This window comes from Crotalus tigris, unplaced genomic scaffold (assembly GCF_016545835.1).
Source record: "Crotalus tigris isolate CLP2741 ecotype Arizona unplaced genomic scaffold, ASM1654583v1 scf7180000023830.6690815, whole genome shotgun sequence".
NCBI classification, from domain to species: domain Eukaryota; kingdom Metazoa; phylum Chordata; class Lepidosauria; order Squamata; family Viperidae; genus Crotalus; species Crotalus tigris.
Window position 1 is genome coordinate 3661676 of NW_024100214.1, and position 26299 is coordinate 3687974.

At 34.5% G+C, this 26299-nt stretch overlaps 1 protein-coding gene across 3 annotated transcripts in view; it reads right to left on the minus strand.

The window, feature by feature from the left end:
- The window catches only part of GLS (glutaminase), an 83333-nt gene that overhangs the window by 51833 nt on the left and 5201 nt on the right, over positions 1-26299 (minus strand). For all 3 annotated transcript variants that reach the window (XM_039321957.1, XM_039321959.1, XM_039321958.1), the window contains exons 2-7: positions 14983-15079; positions 13736-13857; positions 13275-13404; positions 10566-10645; positions 7730-7893; positions 1436-1494 (exon numbers count right to left, since the gene is read on the minus strand). In XM_039321957.1, coding sequence (XP_039177891.1) covers positions 1436-1494; positions 7730-7893; positions 10566-10645; positions 13275-13404; positions 13736-13857; positions 14983-15079 — 652 coding nt within the window. The remainder of the gene's footprint in view (positions 1-1435; positions 1495-7729; positions 7894-10565; positions 10646-13274; positions 13405-13735; positions 13858-14982; positions 15080-26299) is intronic.

Here is a 26299-nt window from a genome sequence, read left to right on the forward strand (position 1 = left end):
GATACTACATGCAAAGTTTCAATGCACTCAATACTGACTTGTAACATTGTTGCTGTGTTTTTATATTACAACTGCATGCAGTAAAAAGGAAAACTGCAATATACTGAAATGGCCTGAAACCTAAAGTGGGTTTTTGCTTGCCAATAAAATATGTATTTGATCGGCAATTCATTAATTTTAATAAAATTAATTTCCAAACATGTGTGCACTTCAGAGGATATATTGAGTTACTGTACATAAAAGACTATTGTGTGAACAAGAAATGCACTGAGCTGTCTGATGAACTGTCTACCACTTATTTCAAAATCTCATTGTCAAGATGAATTTTAAGTTATTTAAACCTCCAGAAAAAAAATAATCATGAATAAATTTACCTGTCAAATTTAAGGCCATTTTCCTTCACCTACAGCTATTAAAGATAAATGTTTAAAGCAGGAATTGTTTTACATAGAAGCAGAAAACCATGAGCCAAAACTAAAATAGCCTTTCAAAATTAAAGCTATAAGGATATGATGTAATCAAATATTTAAAATCTCCATTTTGATTACTCTACTACAAAATTAAAGAGAAGAGATAATGTTCTTTAAAAACTCTTTTTGAGATATCTTAGTGATAGATAAATATATATAAATATATACTTTTAAAGATTAACAATAACCTGTAATTCAAAGTATGTATACTTTAATTGTGGAAATCTGTCCCAAAACTCGGTTAATTATTAAGCCAAACATTGTAAAAATGATATTACTTCCAAAAGTACCAATATTTAATATTAAGAAAGTGCCAGGGGATTTAACTTTATATCTGGTGAATGTATAAACTGAAATATAAAATGAATTATTTAATGAAAATATAGTTCTCTCAATGGAAGCATAACTCTAACTCATTCTTAAAATAAAGTTACAAAAATATGAAACTCCATATTAAAATTGCTAAAAGGTTCAATTTGTAACTTTTTGAGTGGCTTTCTTTATAAAAAAAACTCCCAAGTTTGTCTAATATATTTGTACATCAAAGTATTTCATTCCACAATCTAAAAAGTTATATTTATATTAATTTTTTCAAAGAAAGAAACTTTTATCAAACCCAGTTTCAAAAGCAGTTAAGATTTTATGAAAGTCTTTCAAACTGTAACGTAAAAGGGAGGGAGGTGGGGAAAGAGAAAGAGAAACATACCAGCAACATTTCCCCTTAAACCTTATCTTGCTCCGTATCCCAAAACTCCTTTTTGAATTTGGGGAGCAACAGGCAGCTGAAAAACAAGCACTGAAAACAATTTCAGAGGCACACAAGTGATAATGACTACATGCTTCTATAGTCTGAAAGAAGCAGTATAGGAAAATTTCCATGTCTAGATGGAATCTAATTCTGCTTATAATTTCTTACAAACTATTTATAGTGCAGTGGTCAGAAATATTCACTGTACATATTTTACCTTGATCAAAGAGGTGATCACAATTGCTCCAGCATTCACCATAGGATTATGAGGTCTGTCTGTAAAATAATAAAAAAGGATCTAATCACAGAAATGTACCTTCCAAAAAATTAAATGAACAAAGCTTCAGCACAAATTAGTCCAATTATTCATAGCTATCTTTCTTATGGTCAGCTGATGTCATGTTTTCCATCTAATTAGGAGGATGAATACTGATGTTTTCTTTCTTTGCCTTTTAATACTAATCTGATTTCCAATATCATATGAACTTGTGCCCATTCTTTATATCATCTTCCAGTTTTATTCTATCATTTTAATATATATGACTGCATATCCAATCCCAACATGAAATAGCAACTATTATTTTTCAATAACTATTGCTTGGACTACTTCAACCCAACTCAGTGTTTCAAATTCGTACATTGTTATCCTTTTAATTTTATCATTTGGTTAAAATTGGAGATATCTTTATCAAATTCCAGTCATGGTAAAGATAGCCTAAACCAACATTACACACTATCCCATATTTTATAAGGTTTTCATTTTTAAAAAAAATTGGAATCACAAATGTGAAGGGGAAACAGTTCACCCCCTTCTCAGATGTACATTTTCTTGCAGATACACTTCAATTTAATAATGCTTCACTTATCTGCAATTACCTGCAGGTTTTTTTCTCCATTACATTAGCACCTCCATGTCAACCTCAAATACATAAGCTCAGGATTCTATAAGTTCATTTAAAAAACGAAATCAGAGAGTGGGGCAATTCTGACCATCGAATTTCTATAACATTAAGCACCAATGATCAACAATGATTTCAGAAAACTAAATACCGTATATTCCGGCGTATAGGGTGACCCGGCGTATAAGACGACCCCCTAGTTCGACGCCGGGTCGCAAGAAGATCGACGCCGAGTCGCATGCCTAGAAAGTCGTCTTATACACCAGAAACTACCTTATTTCCGGCGTATAAGATGATCGACGCCGAGTCGCATGCCTAGAAAGTCGTCTTATACACCAGAAACTACCTTATTTCTGGCGTATAAGACGACTCAGCGCATAAGACGACCCCCGAGTTCGGAGGCTGTTTTGATGCTCTCAAAAGTCGTCTTATACACCAGAATATACGGTAGATTTCCTGGCTTATCTTTTACACAAACTCAGCCCAAATAAGGTGGAATGGCTGTTGAGTCACAAGCCAACTGTAGCATATCTGGCTTTTGCAGAAGCTGTGCTCCCTCAAAATTGTGCATGGCCAGTGTGCAAACTATAGGCTTTCACGGTACAAAATACCTGTGCTAACTTTTGATAAGTTTAGTACAATTTGCTGACTCTACCCTTGAAAACCACTTAGAAATAGTAGCTTATCCATAATGCAGTGACATGAATGCTCACCGATTAATCATAGAACTGCCATGTCAGAACTCGGCTGCAAGAACTGCAATGGTTATCAAGTAGATTTCCAAATGAAATCCAAAGTGGTTTCACTATCTATATGTGGCTTAGGGTATCTTTGGGATCAATAGTTTCCCAACAGTTTCTGCCTGTCCATACCCAGTCAACTAGGGAATGTCAGCTAAGGATCAGTTAAGCTACAATGTGAAGGGGCTTTAATTATCAATTAGAGATTATTCTGTATGCAAAAAGAGGTCCTATTGACCTAGAACACAATATCAAGAACAAAACTTACTGTCTTCTAGTTTTCCCATAAAAGCATTTGTAATAAATGGTTAAGATGAGAGCATGTACAAAATGGGTTCAAGGATCTTTGAAAAAATATCAAAGAGTTCAAAATATTTAAAAGGATTTCAAATGCAGGGAAATTGAATTTCAGCTGCTTTCAAGATTGCATTCTTGGTCAGTATGTTGAAAACTAAGGTGACATTTCGATATAAAAATACCAGTATATTTTATTTAGCATTGGTCAATAAAAGTCTATGCACACTAGTCCAAATGAAATTATGAGCTAGCATGTGACAGTAATTTTTAGACATAATATTTGAGGCATATGTCTTTTGGAACAGACTGCAAACCTTTGCACACATGGCATCTTGCCAAGGGTGTCACTGTATCCTACCTTTCAAAAGCTTAGTTAGTTATATGAAACTAATGACTTGGAACTCAAGATTTAGAACAGTTGTTTATATTCAACAACTAATATACCCTTAGAGAAGGCATGGGGTAAAGGAAAAGAAAAAAAATATATAGAACTAGCAAATATGTGCCAGAAATAGATATAGTGTTACAAAAAAAAAAAAAAGAAGTGTCAGATTCATTTCAGAATTATGGGGATATCTCTGAGAGCCAATACATTAGTATTTCCTGTGTTCCATTAAATCTATATATCCCATACTTAAAAGCAAAAGAAAACTCTCACACACAAAAAGAGCAAATAATCAGAAAAGGAAGAAAATATTTCTAATACAACACGTCCATTAAAATCCAAAAACATTGCTTGAACCTTTACAGTATTTATAGTGCATAAATAAAATTGATGTAAAATGCAGATAGCAGCTCATTTTATTTAATTATATTATTAGATCAAATATGTAATATAAGAGTCATTTTAATGTTCCGAATCAGCAGTATTCAATATACTATTCAGAACTATACTGAACAGAACCAAATGAGATCACAAATTAACTTTATGAAATAATTACAGAATAGCAGAACCAGTTTCCAAACAATTGCAGAAGCATTTACAATGCTTTAATTTGGTACTGTTATCTGCAGTGGATGAATTAGTGGGAAAAAGTGCTGACAATAGAATTCAAAAGAAATGAGATTTTCTTCACATCAAACTCTAATACAATTTTTAAGAACATATATGTATAAATAATCACTGATCCATCACAGGTATGGTTAGATACAGTTCTATGTACCACAGTTTTACTTTCTGATTTATTTTCTTACTAATCTAAACAGTTCCTGGTTTATGCATTACAATTAATGTCTTAGAGAAAATGGACCCTCATAAAAAGGAATATATATATATATATATATATATATATATATATTTGTTTTCCGCGGGTATTTGTATATAGGTCTTTGGTTGTTCGGGTTTTCTCCCGCGTAAAATTGGAAGTGTCTTGGCAACGTTTCGACGAAGTAGCTTCTTGCTTTGAGCAGCAATGTCTTTTCTTCCTTTTAACTGCCAGTGATTGGCTAAGTTTAGTACAATTTGCTGAAGGATGGTGGATATTTTTCTGTTTGTGCAGAATGCTGTTTTGATGTTGTGTTTATGAAGGATCTTACTGATTCTGTCTGTGGTGCCTTTTATGTATGGGAGGAGGGCTTTGCCGTTTTCTTGTTCTTTGTCTTGGATTTTGTGGGGGTTTCTTTTTGGATTAGGTTTGTAATCTTATTTCTATGGAATCCATTGGATGTTAGTACATTGGTGAGAGTGTGTAGTTCGGGTTTTAGGTGTTGTTCGTCAGCTAAGCGTTTTGTTCTGGAGATGAGTGTCTTGGCTACAGAGTTGATCTGTGCTGGGTGGTGGTGTGAGAGAGCGTGCAGATAGCGGTTTGTGTGTGTTTTCTTCTGGTAGATGGTGTGTCCTAGGGAGCCATTGGATTTCTTGTAGACTAAGACATCCAGGAAGGGAAGTTGGTTGTTAGCTTCTGTTTCCATGGTGAACTGTATTTTGGGGTGTAGGCTGTTGAGGTGTGTGAGGAAGTTGTCCAGTTTTTCTTTCCCATGTGGCCAGATTATGAAGGTGTCGTCTACATATCTGAGCCAGAGTTTGGGTTTGTGATCCGATTTTTCTAGAGCTTGGGTTTCAAAGTGTTCCATGTAGAGGTTGGCAATGACAGGTGAGAGGGGTGATCCCATGGGATCACCCCTCTCACCTGTCATTGCCAACCTCTACATGGAACACTTTGAAACCCAAGCTCTAGAAAAATCGGATCACAAACCCAAACTCTGGCTCAGATACGTAGACGACACCTTCATAATCTGGCCACATGGGAAAGAAAAACTGGACAACTTCCTCACACACCTCAACAGCCTACACCCCAAAATACAGTTCACCATGGAAACAGAAGCTAACAACCAACTTCCCTTCCTGGATGTCTTAGTCTACAAGAAATCCAATGGCTCCCTAGGACACACCATCTACCAGAAGAAAACACACACAAACCGCTATCTGCACGCTCTCTCACACCACCACCCAGCACAGATCAACTCTGTAGCCAAGACACTCATCTCCAGAACAAAACGCTTAGCTGACGAACAACACCTAAAACCCGAACTACACACTCTCACCAATGTACTAACATCCAATGGATTCCATAGAAATAAGATTACAAACCTAATCCAAAAAGAAACCCCCACTAAAATCCAAGACAAAGAACAAGAAAACGGCAAAGCCCTCCTCCCATACATAAAAGGCACCACAGACAGAATCAGTAAGATCCTCCATAAACACAACATCAAAACAGCATTCTGCACAAACAGAAAAATATCCACCATCCTTAGAAACCCCAAAGATAAAATTGAATTAGAAAATCAAGGAGTATACGAAATCCCATGCACCACTTGTCCCACCACATACATCGGACAAACCAACAGAAGAATAAGTGCACGCATTGAAGAACATAAGAACTCAGTCAAAAAAGAGGAACCAACATCTTCCCTGGTCCAACACCTTAAAGCCACAGGACATGAAATTGACTTTAAAAATACCAGAACCATTGCCAAAAGTGAACATTTTAATAACAGAATAATCAGAGAAGCCATCGAGATAGAAAAACGCCCACACAGCATGAACAAGCGAGATGATACCTCCCGCCTACCAGCCATTTGGAAACCTGCCCTTATTGACAAACGACTCCCTAACCCCAAAATCTTAAACCCTCTGCAACTCAGACTAACCTGAGCACAACCAAACAGAACACTCCCCCAGCCAATCAGAGCACAGCCAAGCCCCTAACCATTCAGAACACACCTCCACCCAATCAGAACACAGCCAAGCTCCCATCCAATCAGTTCATACCCTCACTGGCAGTTAAAAGGAAGAAACAGCTAAACCACACATTGCTGCTCAAAGCACGAAGCTGAAAACACCAGCCTGAAGATGACGAATGGGACTTCGTCGAAACGTCGCCAAGACACTTCCAATTTTACGCGGGAGAAAACCCGAACAACCAAAGACCTACATATATATATATATATATATATATATATATATATATATATATATATATATATATATATATATATCTTGTACTGAACATATAAGTCAGCACCATACAATATATACCATACATAATAACCATTGCTTTTAGAACAGCAACATGACTTGCTATGTGGCAATACATTCTCAAATGCTATTTCTCATTAGCATAGCATAAATCTATGTAGTGTTTCATTTGGAATAATTAATATCTGCCCCCTCACAAGTTATAAACAAAATAAACTAGCAAAACTGACCATTTGCCATTCTGGCCTGGGTTTCTAAGGGTGGTAGTTAGGAACATATGACCAGCCACAGACTCCCCATCCTTCTTTTGAAATACTGTGTTGTCATAATCAATAAATATGAATGAGAACTGAAATGAGCCAGTTAGACCACCGAGTCCTAACCTTTGGTCGGTGCTGGAATCTATATTAAACATTTCTGACAGAAGTCCATTAAACTTCTAGCTGACACATTCAGCAAAGGAGAAGTGACTACTTCTCTGGGTACTAGATTCCATAGTACCTGCAAAGTAACTGTTCTTACTGTTCAAGATTTTTTCTAGCGTTCGATCAGAATCTGCCCTCCTATAACCTGTAGCCATGTTCAGGTTACAATGTGCCTTCACCTTCTTTTGCGCAGCATCCTTCAGCTATTTAAAAATGTTGTCACTCCCTCAAGTCTTCTCTGGTAAATATTAAGCATTCCCCATTGCTTCCGTCTCTCCTTATAGGATTATATTTTTAGTCAGGTCCTTCCTGAACTTGTTTCAATTTGCTAAATTCTTCTTAAGGTGTAGAGAGTGAATTTGGATAAGATACCAGACTAGAAACCAAGAGACTGTGAAGTCTAGTCCTACCATAGGCAAAGCCAATCAGGTGATCTTGGGCTGATCAATCTCTTTCAGTCCTAGACAGCAGGCAACAACAAACTACTTCTGAAATCTCACCAAGAAAACTGCAGAGATTTGTCCTGGTAATGACCAAGAGTCAACACTGACTTGTAAGGCACAAAATAACAGCTTAACGTGTGATGTCCAGACCTATTAACCTTCTCTGTCACGCAAATCTATTTCATAGATACCATATTAAGAAATGATAATTGCACATATAACTTACCATCTTCATTGAGGAACAGTTTGTTGAATCTTAATCCACTAGGTTCTTTACCAACGTATCTGTGTACATACTCAGTGCCAAGATCATTAACAGCAATAGCATACTTCAAAGGCTTTACACAGGACTGAAGACAAAATGGGACTTTGGTATCTCCGATAGAATGCCTGTAAAATAAATACTATACTATTTATTACGTTCACTCACATTTTTCCCGAGAAATAAAAAATGTACATCTTAAGGCAAAGGCTTTGGGAAGATTCTATTATGAACCACTGCTATATAAAAGATCATCTAAGAGAGTCTATTTTATCTTTAATATGGTAGAAAATACAATCTACTGTATTAAAAATAAAAGCGAAACTCCTTAGCAAATCGTGAAGTTATTTGAGAGACTTGCAATACTCAAGAGTAAACATAAGCACACAAGTTTACAAAGAAATAATTTATCTTCTTAATATGAAATAGTTACAAAAACTAATTGATCAAGGAATTGATATAACTATCATATGGAAATATTTCAACATCCAAAGCATTTGGATGCTATAAACAGAAAGGCAGGGTATACATCCAGTAATAAAATAAAACAAAAAATAAAATGTTAGTAAAAAGAATAAGGAATTTGTATCACTCAATGGAAGAATGCATAATGTAGAGAAAGAAACATTATTGTCATTGTTCTTTATCGTATTATCAGAAACTATGGTCATTCAATGAAGCTGAACAGTGATTCCTTTTAGCTAATAAATATTATATATATATATATATATATATATATATATATATATATATATATATATATATATATATAATCTTATTCTAGTACAGTATGAAATTTCTCTCATAAGATACAGCATTTACTTTATAAAAGAGACCAACAATCCCATAGAGAACCTCAGGGACCACTAGTTATGATCTCAATGGTTACCAGTTATTTAATTATTTAATTTAACTTGCACCATGCTGGACTCCAGTTAACTCTGGGCAACTCACAGCATAAAAACACAAAGTAATATGCAAACCCAGATAAAATAAACAATGAAAGATGGTAAATCTGGTTATAGCAACATACATACCCCTTACAAGGAGCATCAACTACTCTAACTTAAAGCATAGGGGTTGTTACATCCTGCTAGATTAGACAGATATTTCGTTTGATAAAATACAAATATGCTTATATGTATATAAGGCAGGATTATACAATTTTCAGTCTAGTCTTCAAAGTGGGTTCCCAGACCTCCTCTATAAGTTGTAGTCAAATTGTTATTTCCCTGTGACAGTAGTATTTATTAAATATATCAGGAGTTAACTATATTACATTATAATAGCATAATGTTAATGTAATATTTTAGCTAATTGCATTAATATTACTTTAAAATTAAATGTAATTAAATAAATTTCATTTTTTTTGTCAATGCCATTTTTGGAACTAAGACTCTTAAATTATTGCTCAAGAAGCATGTTGTGTTAGCATCCATCGGTGAAATTATAATTTTCAAATCTGTTATTTAAATTTTCCATGCATGTATCTAATCCTATATATAAATGCAAATGAGCTATTTTTTAAATAAATCTACAACAGATTTAAACTTTCCAAAACTGACCTACTTCAAAAGCTATTTGAATAACACTTTACAAATTTTAGCTATATCCTATTTAATTCTGATGGCACTGAATTTTTTTATATCCATAGAGGAAAATTGGCTTTTGTTCATATTTGCTAAGCATGCATGTCAATATTATATAGAGCAGCATACATCAACATTTAAAATAGATTGTGTACATAAGATAAAACCTAAGCAAATGACAGTTTTTGTAATTAAAAACTATAGAAAAAATGAATTCCTTTCTCCCAATTGTACAAATTATCTGCTCAAACTAAAAAGAACATGTTTAGTTTGTGCTATTTCAAATCTTTATGGAAACAAAGTTTTGTGATTTCAAAGTGGCTATTCAAGAATTGCATAATATATGCTGAATAGTTTCAATTGCAGAATACTGCAATTTATATTAGATTCATGTTAATTCCTACTTTAATTTCTCCTTTAAACATTCTTATATATTTGATGCCCCATTCATTTTCAAGACCTGTTCTGATGAGCCAAGATAATGTGGCTTAGAGCCTGTGAATCAGGTCATATCTAGAAATATTAAAAGGACAAGATAAATTTTAATTTCTCATAACTCTCAAAAGTTTTCATTAATGAGTACTTTCTAATACTATGCATCTTGTATTTTTTAGAATTACATTTTCCAAAGATAATTATTTGCAACAATCCATTTCTTGTCCAAAACTGGATTTTACCTTGTGAAAGTGTAACTTTACACTTGCTAGCCTTGGAGAAACAGGGCATGTCAAAAAAATCCGGCAGTATCTATAATATCACTAAATCAAAAAGGGGACCAAGGAATCATGGCAAGCCATATATGAATGTGTGAAAAAACTGGAATGTTTTGTGTAACAACCAGGAATGGATTATAAAACCGTAATTTATATTAATATTGTAACATAGCATGGATAATTAAATTAGGATTATTCAATGCACAAAAAGCATACAATCAAGTTATCAGCATGTTGTTTTGAGGAACAGGAGATGTAAAAACATTGTTTCAAAAAAGGAATTCTTAACTTCTGAAGCATCATTCTATTTTCTACTAAAAATTAGAATACCTTAAGCAGAACTAAAAATCCTATGTTTTCTCTAGTACCATAAGAAACATACATCATGGATTATACAGAACTACCTTATATTTGTAAATTAACCCCTCAAAGGATGTCTCTGGTTCTGTTTCTACAACTGAAATTATTTCATCAGTTCAAATATTTAAGCTACAATACCTCTGCCCATCGACTGTGCAAAGAGATACTGCCCATAAGTCAGGACTGAATTTAGCCAGTTGTGGGATATAGTCCGCAACCTACACAAAACAAGTCCAATACAAAATAATTAGATTATATAGCTATAAATAATGAATACATAAAATTCAGCTATTAAAAAACTATTAAAATAATAAAAGGCACAAACACCTATCTAACCTCTCCCCCAAACTATCCCAGTTTTTTTAAGCAAGATCTACCAAGCGAACAAAAGCAAAAAAATAGGTTCGCTATAGTTTTATTCTTGTCCACTTTATATGAAAAATGGTGAAACTTATAGAAACTAATTTTAAGAATTCACTCAAGGTTATCTGCACTTTTTCTTTCATAAGTATATAAATGAATAATTTGCAAATGATTAAATCTCTATAATCAGCCCAACTAGGTATGCCACTCTAGGACTAGTTTTACCATACACATCACAGTAAGCCATAATGTTGTTTGATACTGGCACTGTCAATATTTAATCCCAACTAGTACGGTTTTTACAGCATTATTTATAGTTTAACTATATGTGAATAAAACCAAAATAGCTTCCTAAAAGCATAGTACAAAATGTAGCATGTTGATTCCAAACCACTCTAAACACGGATATCAGTTGCAGAAGTATCGGGCAGACAATCCAGGCAAAACGAGACTATAGTGACAAACACACATTTGCATACTTTCTTTTCTAATCACTTTTGGAAATTGCTAGCTATCAGGTACTTTTGGATCATCAAGTTTTATACCACGGGTGAATTCCCTTCAATCCTTTGTGAAATAAGTTTTAAATACAAGTTTAAGGACTTAATTTTTTTCCTGGAATAAACAGCAAAAAGGGTTATTAAAACTTTGATTTGAAATTTAAAAATGGACCAAGGGTCCAGATAAATTTGAAATAATATTTTGAAATTAATTATAAAGAATCCTTTTCTTGGGATACTGCTTTTTAGTTTGAATTCTTTAAAAAACATAGTAAGATAAGATTTTAAAAACTTGGATAGCAGAGGTAACTGGAAGGATTTAATTAAAGAATAAAAAACTAATTAATTAACCATACAAAAGAAACTAGCTGATGTCCTAATAATTAAAAATGATATAAAAATTGCAAACCAAGTGACCGGGATAACTTTCCTATATTGCACTGACCAAAGACATTTGTTAAAGTTTTGAGGAATCTTGTGAGAAAGGACAAAGGAAAAAAAAAAAAGAAATCAAGTTCTACGACATTATTTGAATGGACTAAAATTGTTAGAAGTAAAATGAAGGAATAGAAAATTTATTTAATCTAAATTAAAATAGATATGTTATCTTAATAGACTTTTGCTTACATAAGGACTGAAATGACAAGATTTTATGAATTTGTCAATAGATAAGAGAAGGGGTATGGGAAGAAGAGACAAGTTATTGCATTTTAAAAGAAGGTGATAAGTTACTAAAATTGTTTACAGTTAAGATGAAGAAGCAAGTCATTTTTTTCTTTATTATATTCTTTTTTTCTTTTCTATTTTTTTCTTTCTCTCTTTTGCATCTTCTAATTTTTCTTTTTATTCTTTTTTTAGTTTACACTAGTTTTTAATTATTGTAATTTGTAACTTTAATAATAAATTATAATAAATAATAAAATATAATACAAATATTTTCATAAGCAGGTTATTATACCAAATGATTAAGGTAATCTTTTTTCCCAGATGATAGCATTTTACATAAAATTATGTCTGTTCTTTTATACAAGTATAAAAATATTCTAGAGACAGAATACTTGCAGCCAGAATCAGGGAAAACAAAAATCTGCTCAATCTATGCTTATTAATATCAGTTGTTGGGAAACACAAATGTACAAATGTAATTATACCCTCTTTGTGGGACTCACTTTGACAAATCATCTCTCAACTTTTAGGAATATTTTAAAAATGAAAATTTGAACTGTATTTTTTTTAAATAGCATTAGCCTAGCTCATGACTTGGTAACTTCTTAACCTGCCTGCAGATTATGGAAAGCTTTGGACAGATGACAACAGAATATGTTTGACCTGTTTTTCCTTTGTTTTGGGGAACTAGCAAAATAGGGAGTGTTTTATCTCACAGAAGCCCATCACTAACTTATTCAGGTAGTCCTCACTTACTGAAAGCAATTGGGACTGGCAACTGTGTCACTAAGCAATGCAGTTGCAAAGTGAAATACCACGTGACTGTACTGATTTACACTGTCTATCCTAGATGCAATTATTAAGTGCCATGGATCATTAAGCATGATGTCACTTGAACATGACTTGCAATTTCCTACTGGCTTCCCCATTGACTTTGCTTGTTGGAATCCAGCTCTGAAGGTCGCAAATAGTGATCATGGGATATTACCACCATTATAAATGCACTAGTTGCCAAACGCCCAATCACAATCACATAACCATCAGGACATTACAATGACAACAACACTGAGAATCACTTGTAAATCTCATTTTTCAGTATTCTCATACCTTTAAATAGATGCTGAACAAGCAATTGATAAGTGAGGACTACTTGCACTTAAAACCATCCTTCAGTCCACAGATCAATGAAAATCACATGGAGAATATTCTATACCTTTCCACAAAGATTGATGGCATGATCTCAGGATGTTTTGAAGGGCACAAACTGCAGCTTACCCATCTCTATATTGCCACCAATTATTTTTAATAAGACACTTACCTTCCCTCCTGAGTGTTTTTTAGCATTTTCATATAACTCATCAATATGAGAGGCAAAAGACATAAAATCAGGAATGACAAATTTTCGCCTAAAAGCCTGTGTTAGTAACACAATGTTGCTTTGGACACATCTGTGAAATATGAAAAAATATTATTACATGAGTGAAAATAACCATATCATAATACCATATACTGTCTCTCATTACAGAGATAATAAAAGTGCTTCTAAAATCTAAAGACTATATTTGTATCCCAAGATATAATTTACTGAAGGTAAGATATCCACTACTGATATAATACATACTTTGGTCTCCTCAATGCTCTTCCTCCTTCTCGGAAATCAGACGTGGAGGACATGCATATTGAAAAATATTTCTGATCAGTGCTCATTTGTATCATTTCCTACTGCCCTCATTATTACATGCTAAAGACAAGCTGTAGCAAATCAACTGATGTACTTACTTTTTAAAGAGATCTTTATCTAGCATGACACCATCTGATGTTGTTTGAAGCGTCAATCTTAACATATCCATGCATTCTTTCAGTCTTGGATCAGATGTTCGTAAACCTGTAGATTTTAAAGCCTGTAAAATAAAAAAAGCATCACAGATATTTCTTATTCAGAACACTAATTCACATAATATTGATTCTTATTCCCATCTGGTCTTCTTTTCCATTAGATTGCAATAGAGTTCACAGACATTTGTTTTCAGTGTTTTGTTTTAAAATACATATATTCACAACTCCCTAAATGTGATCATGTGAGTAAAATGATAGTACAGCCTTCTTTAAAACTTAAAATTTCTGTGACACTCAGTTTTAGTAACCTTCCCATTACTTGATCATTACCAAAGCTATATGATATATACTGTTTTTCAAAAATAAAAAGATATATGGCTAATGTCAACACTGTGACAGTTAAGAAATTGCAGCCATTTTACCTTTTACTTTACTTGTGCTTTTTCTGTTGCTTGGGTTCTCAGATGTAGAAGGGGGGAGGGAGGAATGCTTGAGCTTTTTAAGTTAGCCTATAAACCAGGGGTAGGCAACCTTGGCTCTTTTATGACTCGTGGACTTCAACTCTCAGAATTAATGAGCCAGCATGGCTGGCTCAGGAATTCTGGGAGTTGAAGTCCACAAGTCATAAAAGAGCCAAAGTTGCCTACCCCTGGTCTAAACAATTGCAGCTGGGTGAGGTCAATTCTAGATAAAGTTTGCAGGCAGTAAAGTGGGGAGGATTTTAGATTAATTGGTGAATGTGATTTATGACAGCCTTTCTGGGATGGGAATTGCAATCTGTTACTTTATATCAGGGGGAGGGAACTTTAGTCTTGGGTTCAACTATGTAAGTGCCGATACTTTGTTTCCTGAATAAAATATTCTTTAAGGAAGAAATCCTTGCTTTGAAGTTCTTTTAACTGGTTTCATCTATCGCAGTGGTTCTCAACCTTTCTAATGCCGCGACCCCATAATACAGTTCCCCATGTTTGTGGTGACCCCCAACCACTTATACATCACCGGTGCCAGGGGTGTGGCCAAAGAAAAGGGGGAAAAAATGGCGGACAGCCTTGTTTGGCGACCCCCATGAAATGGTCGATCGACCCCAAATGGGGTCCCGACCCACAGGTTGAGAACCACTGATCTATTGGAACTATGACATTTAATTTACTTAGTATATGATTTATTAGAAACATATTTAAAAAACTTACTGTGATGAACTTATGAACTGGTATTTTTTCTTGTCCTTCTGCAATAGTATAGAAGAGCAAATCTTCCAAACTAGGCAACAGACCTTGTTTTGTTTTACTAAGAAGAGAACACAAATATGGGAAGAAACCAAGTATTAGCTGGTCACGCTCTTAAATCAATACAAGTCTTTGAAATATACTACTATGAAAATCTATTCTTAATTAAATCTTACAGTAAAACATAGTTTCATATATACACACACAATGAAATATAAATCCTACAGTGAGTTTCACATACACATAGAATGTCATTTATTGTTATTTAAGCACTGTATTTGTTCTTCCATGGACATTTTTATTTATTCTTCCTATCAAATTAGGACACAAGTAACTATATATGCTAATGCAACATTTTGCTATATAATAAATTTCCAATTAATACACGAGTTCAACCTTTCAATCAGTGCCTCCTTACCAGATAATTAAAAAATACAACTAAATAGTATGCAAAGTTTTCTTTTTGATCTGTTAATATTTCTTAATTTATATACATATAAAAACTTTTGGGGAAAAAGTTTGTTAAATTTTTAGACTTAGTCAATGAAGTTTTAGCCTTATGTTTTCTGTAGTTGGAAAATGTTTCTGAAGTCTGACTACTTTTCCAGAGCTTGTGTGTGTGTGTGTGTGTGTGTGTGTGTATGAAAAAATGATTCAAAAGGTAATTTGTAATTAAAATAAAAAAATATAAGATTAATTTATCAACTTTAAATTCCATAGAACATTTAATATAGATATAAATCATATACTTTAAGAAATGTGTATGTTTAAAACCTCCAGTGTTCAAACATTGAGGTTTAGTTAAACTTCTTAAGATACTTTTTAACTTTGTAGATTATGTATCGCTGACATCTGTTGCAGTTAAATCAACCAGATTAGCCCAGTATTTAACTATGGCACTGAACAGGCTGATACAGAAAGCATGGCAAACATTCAATTTACTTACAGAAAATACTTCAAATGGACTATTCTTGGATAAAGCTTATCAGTTTAAACTGCAGTATAAGCTTTTTCTCCCTCTATTTCACTGCTGAGTAATGTTATGTAATATTTGTTTAGCCTAAGAGCAGTGTTTTAGCATCATTAAATACTTAGAAAAATACATATTCAGCATAAGTAAAAAGAACTAAGACAGAAAGTGGACATGGAGTTGTTACCATTATCTTTACTATATGGAAGTGAGTGTTCACTGCAAAGACTATACTGACAAAATAAAGAGAAGCTCATTTGAAACCATAAGGCATGGCAAGTTACTTTGGTACAACAAAGATAACATTGGCCTTCAAACATCCATTACAAGGCCATAAAGTGAATTTTAAGTTCTGAATCTCAGTTCTTAATTTACAGAATGAGGTTTGTGACCTAACACGTTATATTAAAACCAAGTTCCAAAATACCAAATTTGACTTATATTAAGAAATAAAATTGCTTACACCTTTTTTTCCTAAAAGTTGAGAGCATTTGAAGTATGGCATTAGCTAGAAAAAGAAGTAACACTTTTGTGCCCTATGTCAAAAGATTGCATCAGAAAACTGATTAAACTAATAACGAGACAGCAAGATCTGTAAGTAAGCTGTCAATGTTAGCCAAAAGCAAAGACTACAAAACTCAGGAACCTATATTGTCTTGTATTTTGAAAACAATATGCACACTGAATTGAAAAGATCCCAATGTTGAGAAAGGCAAAAGGAGGAGAAGCAGAGGATGAAATGGTTAGATAGTGTCACTGAAACAATGAACATAAGTTTGGACAAATTCCGAGAGACAGTGGAGGACAGGGGTGTCATTCTATGGTCCATAGGGCCAAGAAGAGTTGAACATGACTTAGCAACTGAACAACATGCACACTGAGTGCTTTTAGACAATTGCACTGGCTTATAAATAATTGGGGATTCTAAGAAGACATCTGGCTACAATCTCAAAATGCTACCTATGATAGCAACCTTATTGTTTTAATAAAATACACATCAAGTCAAACCTTTATTACAGTTATTCACCAGCATATACACTGCAATTAATGTAATTAAAGACAAATGTATTTTCTCAATTTATACCCTTCTACCTTCCCATCTTCTCCAATTTTACTGATGACAACAACAGCTGTTACTTCCTGTTGTCTATTGGACAAAGTAAGAAAATTAAAAACCAAATGTTAACATTATCGGAAATAGAAAAAGAATGTTGCAGTGAATGCATATAAAATAACATATCTACAGATATGTGATAGTAGTGTGATGATAATGAAAGAGCCACAGTCAAGTTTTAGAAAAAATATGCAACATTCAGAATGTATGCAATTTGGAGAAAAAAATGACATTAGGTGACATAAATGGATGGGTTGGATGAGACAAAAGGACGAAATGAATAACAGCTCAACAGAGCCATTTGGCGACACACTATTATTATTAGCACGGGGATATAAAATATATTGCAACAGCCCAAGGAATGGCTGAGGACATTCCCATTACCTTGTTAACATCCTCGCTTTTGAATTTTTAACCCAATTTAATTTTACTTGTAAGTTTTAATTCTGTTTAAACTATGCTTTTATTTATGAATTTACAGTGTTTTATTGTGCTGTTGTAAACCACCCACAGTGACTTAGGTAAGATGGCAGGTGTAGAAATTAAATAAATAAGAAAGAAAGAAAGAAAGAAAGAAAGAAAGAAAGAAAGAAAGAAAGAAAGAAAGAAAGACTGTTTATGATGAAAAACGGAAAGGATCTGTGAATTACAGCAATAGATTTGTAATGTGGGATAGATGATTATTTAGGAATGTCGAGTGAATCTTGGAGAAAAAAATGAAAAATGCCAAAAAAAAGGTATTGAAAGATTAATTCAATTTTGAACAGAACAAGTAGAAATAGGATGTAATGAATATATAAAAATACCCTGGAGCAGTATAAACATAATTAAATGAAAAGGGCCACAAGTGGGTGGAATTACATGAATAAGAAATATGTAAATGGATACATAGTAGAATGACAAAGTGCAAGAAACTATAGATAAGAAGCAAAATGCATATAAAAGAATGATTACTGCAAAAAAATGAGGTGGGCTTTCATAATAAAATTATTTGAGATTAAAGTGAAGGAATATTAGAATGATTAATGTAGAATTTTTTATTGGGATTACAATGATTTGTTGAAGAATGCAATTGAAACAAATGCTATAAATGCCAGTGTTTAAGAAAAATAATGAAAAAGATATATATATATATTGTGAGAATATGGGCTGCAGCTGAATATAGGTGGAGAAATTGAAAAGACAGTTGTGGTTTGCTTATGAACTTCATGATCTGCTTAAACATGTGTATAGCCTGTATCTATGCCAAGAGAAAACTGGAAAATATAAACAGAAAGACAGAGTGATGCAAAAAAAAAAAAAAAAATACAATGAGTGCATGTACAACATACAGAGAAAAATATGCATACATATCTCCAACTAAGAATTGGTTAAGATGTTAATTTTTCCAAAAAGAATCAGATTCAGAGGATTGTTAAAGATGGAAGAGGCAATCATGCCTGGACCTCCATGGAGAAAAACACAGTATTTTTTTTTAAAAAATAGAAATGTTTTAGAAATGCAGCATACTTCACTATAGTCCCATAAAATTATGGCTATATTTTGTAACTTAAAAATGTAACTATAACTATACACCAAGAATGTAAGAAAAGTATCTTTAAAGATGTATATTCTCTTCCCACTGTTTTTTCTCAAAGAATTAAGAAGGATTAATACTAATAATGTAAATGGAACTGTTTAACACCCTGATTCCCTTTTAGGATAATTTCTGACAACTGAAACTATGCTTGTATCTCTGTTAAGATACAGAACCTTATATGTGCATCATTTAATCCAAATTAAAAGTTATAGTTTCTTTTTTCTCCCTCAAAGAAATAAATTGTGCCTTTACTTTAGTGAGGTGCAGTGGCTCAGTGGCTTAATAATACTGGAAAAGGGGTTTGAGTCCTAGCAATGGGTGACCTCCCGTCACTTGCCTCAGCTTCTGCCAACCTAGGAGTTTGAAAGTGTGTTACATGCAAGTAGATAAATAGGTACCACTTTGGTGGAGCTTCAAGAGATAGTATGATTTCAACTGGTGCCAGACAGGTAGCCAAACAACTATTCTCACAATAATCCTGCAGGATCAGTTGATCATTCTGAGCCAAACAGTGAGCAAACAGTTGCTACGGTAATAAGATGCAGCAAGAAAGCTCACAAGCAGGACATGAAAACTGCGTAATTCCAATGATTCCCCCTAGCAACTAACTTTTAAAACATGCTGCCTTTGGTTCTGAAATCACTATATAGCCATTAAAAGTCCCTGCAGTTTTCTTGGCAAGATTTTTTTTTGAACTGATTTGCTACTGCCTCTTTCCTAGAGCTGAGAGAAAGCAACTGGCCCAAAGATACCCAACTGGCTTTGTGTCCAATATGGGATTAAAACTCAGTCTCCTGGTTTCTAGCCTGATGCTTTTAACCACTCCACTAAACTGATTCTTTCTTGGTTGACTTACTGAGGCTTGAAAAAAAAAAGAGCAAGGAAAAAAGCAGAATAACAATAAAAGCATTAGAGCAAGAAAGTAGAACAAACTCCACCACCTCAGTTTTATTACAATTAGCAGGTTCATATTTCATCTTTAACCCAACGACTGTGGCAGGTCTTAACAGAGGCCATATAGGCCTCGCGGAAGATACTGTTCCAAAAACAGCTTAAGCTACTGAGAAAACATAACTGCTGGGTCCCATAAGAGGGCAATGCTCTATCGATGTCCCTCACACAGGCCAACCCTATCCAATCTTAGGGCATAGACTGATATTCATTAAAGCTCAGGCTCAATCCTGACAAGACCGAGTGGCTTTGGATGTTGCCTCCCAAGGACCATGTCGACTGTCCAGTGTTGACTCTTGCGGGGGAAAATATACCCCCTTCGGAGCGGGTTCGCAACTTGGGTGTCCTCCTTGATCCATAGCTGAATTTGGAACATCATTTGACGGCTGTGGCTGGGAGGACCTTTGCACAAGTTCGTCTGTTGCACCAGTTGCGACCCTACCTGGACCAGGAGGCTCTCCTTACAGTCACTCATGCCCTTGTCACCTCACGTTTGGACTACTGCAACGCGCTCTACATGGGGCTACCCTTGAAAAGTATTCGGAGACTACAGTTGGTCCAGAATGCAGCCGTGCGAGTGATAGTGGGTGCTCCTCGATACACCCACGTTACACCTATCCTCCGTGAGCTGCACTGGTTGCCTATTGGTCTCCGGGTCCAATTCAAGGTGTTGGTTATTACCTTTAAAGCCCTATATGGCTCAGGGCCAGGCTATTTGCGAGACTGCCTACTACCTCATAGTTCCCTTCGTCCAGTTAGATCCCACAGGCTGGGCCTCCTTCAGGTCCCGTCGGCCAAGCCGTGCCATTTGGCGGGGCCGCAGAGGAGGGCTTTCTCTGTGATGGTGCCCACCTCTTGGAACCAGCTCCCCCCGGAGATTAGGACCACTCCCACCTTGTTGGTTTTCCGTAAGCTGCTTAAGACCTGGCTTTTCCGGCAGGCCTGGGGTTTATAAAATCTGACCCCTGGATGACTGTTCTTGTACTGTTTGTTTTGTTATGTTTTATGTGTTTTTATTGTTAGCCGCCTGGAGTCCTCCGGGAGTGGGGCGGCTTATAAATTTTAAAAATAAATAAAATAAATAGCTGCCAGTCTTTTTTTTTTTTGTAAGCCTGAGAAAAAATCCAAATAAACTTGTTACAGAAGTTATGTCATTTTAAGTTTCACACAGGATCTGAAAAAAAAACGGCAGACTGGTTTAATAATTGATAAGAGAGACACTGTTCTTATGTGCGATCCACAATAACCTTAGCTATCACTTTCAAAGCACATGCAACTCAGATATATTCCCAGATTAGTAACTATTGGTGATGTGCTGAGGGAAGCATAGAGTAGGTGAAAAAAATAAAGAATTCTGAATCATATTCAATACTAGGGAACATATTCTTTCAAATATTGACACCAACTTTTTTCTTGGATTAATTTAGCATTTTTTATACAATTTCCCTTCCTAATCCCCCCTGATAGTCAGGTAACCAAGTAGGGTTGCTGTTGGTGGTATTACATTTAAACTTTAGAATAATTTGTCACTGGAATATTTTTTATCTATGTACAATTTCATGCAAAATATTTGCAGTGAAAATGCAAAATAAACATCTGGCATCATAAAGACTTGCTACATTACAAAATTTGTTATACAACCTTCTAAGTCTAATGTAAATATCAATCCAGGCTAATTCTGAAACTTGCTAGAGTGAAAGCACAATCCAACAAATTATCTGGAAGAAAGGGACAGCTGTTGAAGCAATATGTCCATTAAATCGAGAGATGGAAATACAACAGGACAAATATGTGGGATGAGGAAGAAGAAAGATAGTGTTGTTTTTTCCATTCTTACTTGAGTCAAATGAAATGAATGGAAGGAATCAGACTTTCGCCTTTGGAAAATGACATAGAGATAGCAGAGCATGTGAACAAAGGAAACACTAAAGGACAATTCAGGGTCTCTTCTTTCTCAATCTGCCTTCAAGAGGAAGATGATCAGTAGCACAGAGTTACATAGAAGAAAAAACACTAATGAATAGCAGAATCATGCATTGCAAATTTGATCCATTGCACATAAAATCCATTAAATTGGGCCCTTGCACATATAAAAGCCTGATAAAGCAAACTAGAAGTGTAAAGGATCTTTTCTAGAGAACTTGTGAATGAGATTTCCACAAACCTCAGCAAAGATGATTCACACTTACATGCTGCCACTGGGTTACATAATAGAACCTTGTAAAAGATACAATGGAATGTAGGCACAACAATTACATCTACATCCATATGGAAAACGAAATTAGGGAACTGACAAGACATTGAAAAAGATTCTATTATTAAATTCTATTGAAATCTGTCCATATATGGATACAATATTAATTAAACTGGAAAATTTCAAAAATTCAATTTTTGAAAGTATCTGTGCATCTAAAACACAATTCTTTACTAATGCATTTAAAATGCAAATTAGATGCTCTCTGTGGAATCCTATTTTTAATCGTTGGAAGTCAATCCAGTGAAACTGAACCCAATTTAAAATTAGAATATATTATTTTGAATTATTTTCTTAATACTGTATTTCAGCAAAAACCTCTTAGAAACATGTAGACATGTACAATAATCAAAATGTATTTTAACCATCAGATCTTAATGAATATAAAGAGCTAGAAAAGGGGAGGGGAATGAGCTGAACCGGTGGCAGCACCGCATAAGCCTGAGCGAGAGATAGCTGGAGCTGCAGGACTGTCAGGGCTCAGCGGAAGCACCAGGATCAGCGCCAGGTTCCTGCTGGAGCGCGGCACTAATCCTGGTGCTTCTGCTAAGCCCAGAAGAAGCGCCGATCAGCTGGAATGTTGCAGCATTCCAGGGTCTTGTGATTTACATTCAGATGCTTGGCAACTGATTCATATTTATGATGGGCACAGTGTCCCAGGGTCATGTGAAGTGACCAAAACCTGCTGTAACCACCCCCTCACCCCACCCCTGCTGCCAATCCTCAACATAAATGCTCACAACAATGGAAACCTCAGACAGGAGGAAGAGCGCCGCTGGGTGGGCATGCAGGTGTCTTGCTCAGCTGTGGCTTGGGGGGCACTTTTTCAGTGCCACTGTAAGTCACTAAGCGAACTGTTCTAAGTCGAGGACTACCTATACTTTATCACTTTTTTCTTTTTTCTTTTTTTGGTCAAGTTTTTGACACCTTACTAGGTGACTGGTGGTACATGGATATTGCCATATCCTAAAAGTGGTACAATGGGTGAAAAGGTTGAAAAGCCCTGCCCTAGAGAATAACCCCTACACAGAGAGTATACTAAATTCAACTCCATAAAAAATATTAACAGAAAAAATTACCATAAAATGAGAGGGCAGCAAGAAAGATTTAAAGATAAAGATATTTTAACAGGATCTCAAGTCGATAAGGAAACAAAGTTAAGCTGAAGTATAACCTAGTTTGATGTATAACAATGAACTATTCCACTTTGAGATATTAGAACATCAATGTTCAAGTTATTTGGGCATCATCAATTACTTTCCAAAACAGTTTAGGGGCAAGATGTCAGGCCTTTACATATCTATATTTGTTGATATAGTATATACATACTATATTTATTAACTGATTTTAAGAATTCTCAATGTATACAGATGTATAGATAATAAAACCTAAATAAAACCTAACTGTCAATAACTGATCTTAAGCATTCTCAACGTATACAAATGTATAGATAATAAAACCTAACTGAGAGTCAATATTGAACTCAGGGTAAAGTACTAAAGAAACTAACTAATGGTCTGGCCAAATTCTTATGCAATTTAATCCTTGAGAATTTAATCCCAGAGAATTGATGAGTGCCATTAACTGACTGAAGAACGAATCTTTTAAAATAGGGAAAAGAAAACAGCAAACTACTCATCAGTCAGCCAGTCTGTCATCTAAGCAGTATTTGGGAAGATTCTAGAGCAGATTCTAATCAATTAGAGCATATAAATAAATAAAAGGAGTCATCATGAAGAACGAATCTTGTCTGACAAATCGTATTTCAATGTCTGATTAGCTAATTTCCTTAACAAATGTAGGAATAATGTATTATAGAAATAGTGTATCTTGACTTCAGCAAAAATGCCATTTAGGTACTTGTCGGTTTAATAGCATGATAATTCTAGCTGGCTCAAATTATATTCAAAAAATGCTCATCAGTAGTTTTTCTTTGCATTGGGGGACATATCAACATTCTTTAATATTTTCTTACTGCCATGAATGAACAGATGGGGAATGCTTATCAAATTTGCCATGTACCACAAAATTAGATGGGAAACTGAATGTATTAGAGGGCAGAAACAATATTCAAAATAATGTTGACAAGTTACAGTAACCTGCTAAAAATAACTGAATTAAATTTAATGAATACAAATCCCACTTTTTTCATTTAGTAAAAAAAAAATCAAATGCATAGGTATAGGATGGGAAATATGGGATAGTCACAATACTTGTAAAAAATACTCAGATTAATATTTGTATGTAAGCAGAATATAACTTGGCAGTTATATTCATGGAGACAACACGTAATACAACAATATAACGTGGGCACAACATTTTAAGAAGGATTTAGTGGAAGACAACAAAGATGATTAGGGGCTAGAAACAAATTCCTATGAAGATGGATTAAAGGAGCTGGGAATATTTAGCCTTGACAAAAGGCAACTGGGCGTAGGAGGATGATGTAGAACGGTCATATAGAAGTTCAAAACCAACAGGATTTTCTCTTGTTGCGCAGCATAGAAAAAAGGATGCAACATACAAGAAGCCAGATTGCAACCAATTATGGGGGAGGGGGCTAACAAGAGGACTTTGGCAATGGAACCAATTACCCAGAGAAATAGGGAACTTCCAGCTTTCATGACAATCTAGTTAATTGTTTTCTTTATCGCACTCTGATCCTGTGGCTGGAGTTACTCATATAAATAGCTGAATAGTAAATTATTTATGCTCAAACACCTTCAGATTGCTTTAAATAACTTTGATATAATATTTTAGCAATGTGCCTCTTAAAATGAAGAGGATAGCTCTTTCTAAATCATCTCAAGGCAAGAGATTCTCTCCAGATAAAATGGAGAGGGGGAAAAGCTGGATAATCCCAGGCAAACAAGAAAAGCTAAAGACTCCTTCTGCAACTGCTCCAGCATCCAATGGATTGGATAAAACTGTATTAACTCCAATGTATTACTTTCCCAGTAATAACAATTAACTAACATTGAATTAATATTGAAACTACAGTCTATTTCTAAACAACAGTAAATTTGAAATTTTAAAAACTGGCATATCTGGAATCCATGATAACCTTAAAATCGTGTAAGCTCCATAAAGATCTGAAAACACTGAAAAGACTCCTTGTTATTTTTCAGGAAACCAGAATTAAGACCTTAGAAGATAAATTCATTTTATTCTACAATTTGAGCTACTTAAAGTACATGAGCAATTGATCAGAAATAATTTAAAAATTAACTTACTTTCAGATTGCTGAGTGGCAGAAGGTTTTGTTAAACTATAAGGAACAATGCATTCAGGAAGTCTTCTTATTGCAAGTTGATTTTAAACTTGAGATAATGGCTACTTGCAGATTAAAATCAAGAGGCAATTCTTCCCAGGGATGTATCTGTGTGGGTGGGTGTATTAAATTATTGAAGTTCAGTATCATAGACCATTTTTACAACTTTTAGGAAAGCTATCAAGTTGAAAATACTATAGATTCAAAATAATGATTTATCAGGATCTTACTTTTTCCTCTAATAATCAATGCTAGTATAGAGGCATTTCTATTTTATGTAATTCTTCCCAGGCCTGGAAGAGAGAAAGTGGAGGGCAGTAACCCAAGCCTAATTGGACATTCAAAACAGTTATACTTTTCTTTTGACCTTAGCACAATTGGGTTGAGTAGTTCTCTTTTTGGACATTTAGCTTATTTCAGTTTAGATCTATATTCACTCTTTAGAGCAGGGGTATCAAACTTGCATTGTCACATGACGTGTCACAACATATCGTGACTTTTCACCCCATTGCCGGCAATGGGGTGAGTGTGGTTTCAGCATGACACATCTGGCCCGTGGCCCAGCAGTTTGACACCCCTGCTTTAGAGGTTTTCTCTTTGTGCATTTCCTATTTAGTAAGCTTATTATTGTGCCAGACATCTCTAACCCTGGGAAACTATCCTTGAAAAAATATTTTGCCTACAAGGAAGCACAGTATTTATAATAGAAGTATGTAAATTGACTCAGATTTTTAAAAAGAGACAAATGTGCAACAAGTTGTAAAAATCACAGTCTGATATCATGTTGCAAGAAACATGCTGTACTCTAACAAACAGCTTTTTGTGTGACCGAAGAACTGAATTTCTAAAAACTACATTAGAGATATTCGGTATTATATTTAATAGCAATGTTAAAAAGCTGATACAAATTTCCAGTTGAATAGTACAGAATTTTCATAAACTTTCTAGGACTTGTTACAGGTCAACAATCAATCATTTTCTTTTCATATTTTCTTTATCATTTTATGAGGCTTATATTACAGCCATTCAAGAAATATGAGCATCTTTTGTTCACTGGATTTCAAATTTTTATCTTCACCCAGTAGATTTATCTCTTAATCTATCAATTTATATTGCCTCTCTGATTTTCTTCTATTAGTGAC